Genomic DNA, 8,404 nt, shown 5'->3' with positions numbered 1-8,404 from the left:
AACCCAACTTTATTTGAGTCAGATCAAATATCTGTGATTTGATCTCCCTTTTGGTGATGCAGTTACAGAAATTAAATTTTTTGAAGAACTGCTTCATGAAGGTTCATTGGACAGCCTTGGCAAAGTGACATAACTTCTGTGCATTCTCACCTGTTAATCTGAACCATAACACCTACTATCTCTTTTTATGGCTCTTACGAAGTTCATGAATGTGTATGCAGGCTCTTTGTAAATGACGAAACTCTACACATTTGAGTAATTATTATTATGCTCTTGTGTCTTCTGCAGGTGTTTGCTAGTTATTGACTGATTCACTTTTTCAAACATTATTATTCCTACGAAACTGAACTCTGGAAGTGTCTACAATCCCCACTTACAAAGGATATTGAATTTTAGGGAGAAAGTCACTTTTTCCCCTGCTATATGGTTATCATTGCTCATGGTTAGGCAGAATCATGCTGGTTAAAATATGATTGCAAGAAGGCCTAGAAGACCCCTTCTCTGCACTCTTTTCTCAAATATATTCCCAATAAACTTGCTAATACTAAAAAGCTACAAAATTGGGAATTTACTTCATTGTCACTGTTATAATGTAATTGCACTTTAAGCTCTAATTTTCATATATTCTTTATTATGAATTGCGTTCACCAGAGGAACAGAAATGAAACATGATCTAAGAGGGGTGAGGACAAAGTCTCAGAGAAATAAGTATGGAAAGAACACAGTGCATATGCTGACATCAGAATTTTTCTGTGTAGACGGTAGAATATTTGGATGGCATCTAATGATTAATGTTGCTTTAATTCTCTAGGTGACCAAAAATCACACAAAATTACATAGAAATAAATCCTCTCTACCTAAGAGACAAACCATTTGGGACTGAGGAAAAAGAAATGGATCTTACCCAGCAGGTCTTGTGTCTTCAATGGCTCTGTCCACTGGGATCAAATCGCTAAGGTAGACATTGAAGTTTCCTTCTTTCCATCTTCTTTTTGCCTCCTTCTCCTTTCCAGGGGGAACAACTATAGGACGTCCAAGCTGACCTGGGGCTTTGGGATCCCTTGGAGAAAGTGTCACATCAATTCTTAACACATGGTGCATTCCATGGTGTTCAGGTAAAAGGACTTTTCTATGACTTTGGTTGTGTTCTGTAGGCTGGGCCCTGGCAGTTAAGTTGATTCTTGCTGGCTTTAGCCCCACAGCTAAAGCTTGGTTGGTGTGAGACTCTGTTGCTCTCTGCAGAGCAGGTGAAGAGAAATATGTCTTACTTCCATTCCTGGAAATATGTTTACCTTCGCTTTCACCCAATACTTCAGGAAATACAGTTTTGGTTTTAGAATTGGGGACCTCTCGGGTGTCTGTCTTTAGCTCTTCCTTGGTTACAATCACCACATGGCTTTCAGAGAAATTGAATTTCTTCTCATGAGCCACTTTAGCTTCATCATCCTTTGGCAAATCTTCTAACCGTGTCTCACTAATCGATTGCTTCTTCAAGCGATTTGAATAGGCAATAAACGTGGAAAAAGGAAGACCCTTATTGGCTTGGTGTTCATTTGCATTTAGTTCTTTGCTCTGAGACTCAGGTTTTTTTAAGGCTATGGCTTCCCCAGATTTTGGCACTGGTGGGTTGGCAGGGTATGACCTTTCATTTGCTATTGCCTGTGATTGCTGCTTTGATCTGTCAGTACTAAGAATGATTGTCACATTCTGGTCCCTTTCAGCTGCTTGTTTTGATGTGTCACTGCTGAGACTATGACTCTTCAGGGCCTGCTGTTTTATACTGGCAGGTCCTGTATGTACTGATATTTTGACCAATGGAGTTCCTCTTGCTGCTACAAACGGGGTTTTCTGAGCCTCCTGAGCTGGTGTTTGCCTTGGTGTCACCCGGCGAGAAGAGGCTTCAGGTTTAATGTCTCTGCCTTCTGTCTTCTGCTTGGTGGGAGTCACTGGGAGGGTCTGCAGATGTGCAGGGTGCCACAAAGGCACAACCTTGCCCTTTGCTGGGGAGTTCTGCATTTTTCTTTCCCTCTGGTTTTGGTCTAACTCATCCTTAACCTTGAGCACACTCTCCTCAGTCTTTCTAAAGTTCTCTTTGCCCCATACCCTCTTCCCATGTCCCCTCAGTGGAGGCTTCATCTCTTTCACGCTGTTGTAAAGGATCTTCATTTGGTCTGGCTGCACCCTGAATCCTATCTTCTCCCTCCTCACGATGTCTTCCTTGAAGATCCGAGTGTTGATCTCACTGAATGAGAGGCGGAGAGCTGCCATGTCAAAGAGCAGCCAGATGACAGAAGCTACAAATATAAATGCTAAGACTCGCCCACTTCCTCGGAAAAACTTTCGGATCTTGTTCATGGTACAAAGGTTTCTCTTGCAGCCTGCCCTCCCTTTGAGCCTGCTTACCTTGAGTGGAGAGAGAGGTGAAATGCAGCAGCAGCAGCAGCAGCAGCAGCAGCAGCAGCAGCAGCAGCAGCAGCAGCAGAGTTGCCAGAACGTGCCCCCCTCCCCTGAACACAGCAGGAAACAGCAGTCCAAGGGGAAAGCTCAGCTCCTACTGCTTGTCAGTCTCTGCCTGCGTGGCATTTCACAGCAGAGCATCTGTGCCTGCTCAGCTGGCCCTGGGTAAACCTTGGTAAACACCGACCTTAGTTCACTCCAGGAGCAGTCGATTCCAGCCACTGGACAGTTCAACATCTCACTTGTCTCCGGGAGCCCTTGTCCACCCTCCTACAAGCCCAAGACAAGGTCAGCGACGTTGGGGCTGCTGCTTCTCTCCTCCCAGTTCTTGGTCGGTTTCAACATCTCACTTGTCTCCGGGAGCCCTTGTCCACCCTCCTACAAGCCCAAGACAAGGTCGGCGACGTTGGGGCTGCTGCTTCTCTCCTCCCAGTTCTTGGTCGGCCTGAACGCTGTAACTTAACACCACTTCTCATAAGGAAAACATTTCAAGCCATTACCCAGAAAACTTTATTCAGCTCTCACCTTCCGTGTTATGTGAGAGTTTATGTGTTAAGGGCAATTAAACAGAAAAAAGCTATCTAACTTGGAGGGCATGTGTTCCTGGTTTGTAACCCCACCTACCTAACTCCTGCTCATTAACCCTGTTGTAACCAGGTGCTCCAAGTGTTCACATTGAGCAATTAGTCACTGACTTCAATGTGTTGGCTCTAAGAGATAACAGCTTAAGGAAGGGGCCTAGAATATCCTCGTGACCAGAAGTGGATGTTTAGTTATTCAGAAGTTTTTCTTGAGGGCGGTATCAAAATATTTTTTTGTAAGTCAACTACTTTTTTTCCATGAGTCTATCTGTTTTTATTATTAGATTCAATAGACTTAAACTTAATTTGTAATATTGCTATAAAAGTTTCTAAACACTTTGTTATGTTCTGAATGTTTGTGTCTCCCCACCCCCCAAATTTATATGTTGAAACTCAATCACAAATGTGATGTAATTGGGAGGTGGAGCATTCGAAGGTGATTAGATTATGAAGGTGAAACCTCATGAATGTGATTAATGCCCTTGTAAAAGAAGTCCCAGAGAGCCGCCTTGCCCTTTCCACGAAGTGGGGACACAGTGAGAAGGTGCCATCTATAAACTAGGAAATGGGCCTTTACCAGACACAGAATCTGCCACTGTGTTGGTCTTGGAATTCCCAGCCCCAGATCTGTGAGAATAAATTTCTGTTTTTTGTAAGCCACTCAGTCTATGGTATTTTGTTACAGCAGCCCAAATGGATTAAGACATACTTACTCTCAGTTTCAGTACTTATTTCATCATGGACCAGAAATAAACAGTTTGAGGATTGTGCCAGGACTTGGTCCAGATTTTTAGTGATGCTGGTAGACTTGTAGAACTGTGGTTCCCACACAGACTTTACACTGGAATCACGAGAATGAATAAGTCCCATTAAACCATGATTAATTGATGTAGAAGGAGGCAGAGATAATGACTGGTCTGTTATTATGTTTTTAAAAAGCTTACCAGGTCTCTCTAATATGCAGCCAAAATTGAGAAACACTGGTCTAGAGTGAAATGCCTCAACATCAATGTTTTAGTTTTCAAATATTGCCCATGTGTTGGTTAATTTTAGATGTCAACTTGATTGGATTACGGGATGCCCAGACAGCAGGTAAAGCATTATTTCTAGGTATGTCTATGAGGGTGTCTCTGGAAGAGATTGGCATTTGGATAAGTGGATTGAGTGGGGAAGATCTGCCCTTACCCAAGTGGGTGCCATCCAATTAAGTGAAGGCCCAGACAGAACAAAAAGGCAGAGGAAAGGTGAATTCTCTCTTTCTTCTGGCACAGGGACACCCTTCTCTTGCCCTTGGACATCAGAACTTCAGGTTCTCTGGCCTTTAAACTCCAGGACTTGTACTAGCAGGCTGTCAGTTTCTCTGGCCTCCAGCCTTGGACTGAGAGTTACAACATTGGGTCCCCTGGTTCTGAAGACTTTGGACTTGGACTGAGCCATGCTACCCACTTCTTTGGTTTTCCAGCTTGCAGACAACATATCACAGGACTTCTCAGTCTCTGTATTGTGTGAGCCAATATGGAGAAATACTATTTGGATGGTGAAAGACAAATAAAATAGCAAAAGCATAGAAGTGAAGACAGAGCATAGTGTCTTAGGAGAAGCACAAGTTTTTGAGAACCGTTGTGACTGGAAACAGAAACTCTGTTGTTAGCCTGTGTGTGTATGTGTGTGTGTATCTCCAATCTGTCTCAAGCACTTTGCTAAGCTCTTTCCATTGAATATCTCACTCAATCCTCATAATTATGCAATGGAAAAAATAAAATCATAATAAAATCATAATTCTTATTTTTGTAGTCATAAAATGAAAGCTTAGAGAGGTAAAGCAACTTATAGTACAGAACGAAGGAGTTGAATTTTGGACACATGACTGTATGACACCTTGGTCCATGTGCTTAACTATTGCACAGTACTGCATCTCTAGCTGTCTGACCTTGCAGGTTAGTTAACTTTATGTGGTTACTGAGCAATAAAAGGAAGAAATATTTTCTGCCTTGCAGGTTAATGTGAAAATTAGAGAAAATGATTTAAAGTTCTTGTTATGTTGAATGTACCCTATAAATGATAGCCACTGCCATTAATATTGTTGGTAATACTTTGCTGTGATAGGAGCATGGGGTACACATGGGAGGCAATGCACTAGCTCTTCCCGAAAATCAAATAGAAGACTGGTTACTAATACGATTCTGGCAATGGAGAAAGAAGTATATCTGAGTATTTTATTTTATTCTCACCTTTCTTATTTCCTTTTATTATGGATTCAGTCAATGACAATTGTTCACTGAGAACTCACTATGTGCCAAAAACATGAAGTAGGTGACATTGTCTCTGCCCTGATGATCTTAAAACTCCACTTAGTAGAACACCATCAACATAAAACAGCACAACTATTTATGATCCACATTCCAAAATAAAGCAAGAATTTTTTTTTGTTTTTAGTATCATGGATAAATGGTTTGCATTGTAATTACAATTGTTTTAAACAGTAAAATAGAATGCTTTGAAAATATTTTACTCTACAAGATTCAAGTCTTGTTCAACCACATTTGCACCCCAGATGGCAGCTGGAATTACTCAAACTCCTTTTAGAAAAGTCAACACTTGTTACATCCCTACTATGCCTGACATCTTTAAAACACTACTTGAAATATAGCCTTACACTTCCATATTCATTTGATCCAAGAACAATGATTTCTTTCTTTTTCTCTGGTTTGTTCTTTCTAATCAAAACACAGATTACTCGCAATGGAAATGAGAAATGTTAAGAAAATTAAAGGAGAGTCTTGGCTTCTTTACCATGAGTAAATCAACATTTTAACTCCAGCCTTGTCCGTAGTCTAGTTGACATAAAATTCAGAATGAGACATGAAGAGTACAAAAGGGAGTAAAGAAACATTGACCCAATCCCCTAGAGAAGGAGGATGTACCAATAGTCAGACCTGGTCTAAAGTACTGAGTTGGCCACTATTAGCCATATGTTCATAAGTATGTCACAAATGAAAGAGCTCATGTAAAGATCTCTTCCCACTCTCTTCCCAGTCTTTTCCCTTGGTGAGTTTATGTGAATCTGTAAGGATGGCAGAAGTTGGCTATTAGAAATAGCACAAACTCAATATTTTGTATCTTCAGGGACCCAGTAACAACTTCTAGTGGCCTCTACCAACTATACCTCTTTCCTCTTTTTTACCTTTTTTCTGGACACATTTGATGTTTCATATCTTAGACCAATGACAAAGCATGGATAGAAAGGAATAGAAAACAAGGAAATTAGGAAATTCTAGCTTTCCAATACACACATTGCCCCATGGATAACCTTTATATGCGTAAATGATACTGTTTTTTATTTTAGTTGTATTAACTTCCATATTACCAGCAGAAAATAAGTATATAAGTGGGTTGGTTATTTAAGGTACTTCACAGTTGGAGAGGATGGCTTGTCATCCCAAGTGATCAAATGCAGGTAGCTTAATTGGTCAAAATTCTCAAGAATTTGCATATGCTTAGTTGGAGTGGATGTCAGTCTGAAAATCTGGAGTTACGAAATAATCTTTGAGAGTCTTTTAGAGGAGTCATTACAATTATCAATCTGACTTTAGCTGTATAGTAAAAATTAAAGAATGCATTTTAGTTTTTCTTCTATGATCTGAGTATAATAGGAGGACCCGACCTCTACTCGGTTACTATCAGGATAATCATTTTAATAGCAGGCATTTATTGAGAATTTACTGAGTATCTGCCACTAGACTGGCCACTTCACGTTAATTATTTCATTTAATTCTCAACATTTAGTTTTCACAGACTATATCATAAACTTTTAGCAGGACAGCTCACATGAAATTAGAGTGGAATCTGTATCCTTGTTCTACTCCCAGGGCAAATACTTTTGAATCATTCTCCTTGTTCATTAGTAGATACTCAATAAACTGGTTTTATTTCTAGCCTTAAACCTCTCCATTGGGAATACAGGATCTTAAAAGTGCTGGTTCCATTTTCTGACCTTGCATCTAGAGTTACTCTGTCAGGGTATTTGAATATTTCTTGTTTATGTGAGCATATTCTGAGTAACTAATACCTGTTTTCTTTTATGATATCTACTCAACTGATCAACCCTAACTATAAAGAATAATCTAAAAGGGAAAATATATTAAACATTATTTTAAAGAAAATAATGATCATCTATAGATGCATAAACAATTTTTCCCCAGCTTTATTGAGCTGTAGTTGACAAATAAAAATTTTATGTATTTAAGGTATAAAACGTGATGTCTTGATATACATTATAAAATGATTACCTCAGTGAAGTTAATTATCATGTTTATCACCTTACATAGTTGCCTTTTTTTGTGTGGTGAGAACACTTAAGATCTACTCTCTTAGCAAGTTTAAACTATACAATATAGTATTATTAACTGTAGTCATCATACTGTACATTAGCTCTCCAGAACTTATTGACCTTGCATTACTGAAACTTTGTACTCTTTGACCAACATCTTCCCATCTCCCCTCATCACTTCCCCCCCAACAAGCTCCTGACAATCACTCATTCTACTCTTTTTCTATGAGTTTGATGTCTCTAGATTCCTCATATGAGTGAGATCATGTAGTACTTGTCTTTCTGCTCCTGGCTTATTTCACTTAGTATAATTCCTCCAGGTTCATCCACATTTTTACAAATGACAGGATTTTCTTCTTTCTGAGGCTGGATAATATTCTGTTATACACACCCATATACACACACGTACACTGCATTTTCTTTATCCATTCATCCATTGATGGACACTTAGGTTGATTTCTTATGTAGGCTATTGTGAATAATACTGCAATGAACATGGGAGTGCAAATATCTCTTTCAGATACTGATTTCATTTCTTTTGAATATATATCCAGAAATATGACTGCTGGATCATATGGTAATTCTATTTTTAATTTTGTTAGGAACTTCCCTATTCTTTTCCATAATGGCAGTACTAATTTACATTCTCAACAACAGTGTACAAGGGTTCCCTTTTCTCCACATACTTGCAAACACTTGTTATCTTTTTTTTTAAATTTATCATAGCCATTCAAACAGGTGTGAGGTGATATTTTTGTTTTAATTTGCATTTCCTTGAGGATTAGTGATGTTGAACACTTTTTTAATATACCCGATTGCCATTTACATATCTTCTTAAGAAATGTCTATTCAGATTCTTTGCCCATTTTTTAATTGGGTTATTTATTTTCAATTTTAATTGGGTTATTTGAGTTGTTTGACTTCTTTTTATTTAGTAGAAGCTCAGTAAACATGGCTATATATTTTGGATATTAACACCTTATCAGATGTATGATTTGCAAATAATTTTTCACATTTCATAGCTTGTCTCCTTATT

The 8,404-nt window shown here is 39.0% G+C and overlaps 1 protein-coding gene across 1 annotated transcript in view; it reads right to left on the bottom strand.

Annotated features, from left to right (window-relative positions):
• Nucleotides 1-2,355, bottom strand: part of GALNT5 (polypeptide N-acetylgalactosaminyltransferase 5) — a 61,260-nt gene extending 58,905 nt beyond the window's left edge. The window contains 1 exon segment of the mRNA XM_008578821.1: nt 905-2,355. Within this exon segment, the coding sequence (XP_008577043.1) occupies nt 905-2,355 (1,451 nt within the window).
• Nucleotides 2,356-8,404: the final 6,049 nt, after the last annotated feature.

The sequence above is a fragment of the Galeopterus variegatus genome, unplaced genomic scaffold, assembly GCF_000696425.1.
Source record: "Galeopterus variegatus unplaced genomic scaffold, G_variegatus-3.0.2 Scaffold1764, whole genome shotgun sequence".
In the NCBI taxonomy this organism is placed as follows: domain Eukaryota; kingdom Metazoa; phylum Chordata; class Mammalia; order Dermoptera; family Cynocephalidae; genus Galeopterus; species Galeopterus variegatus.
The sequence above is the reverse complement of the archived record's forward strand: the minus strand, read 5'-3'. Positions and strand labels throughout refer to the sequence as shown.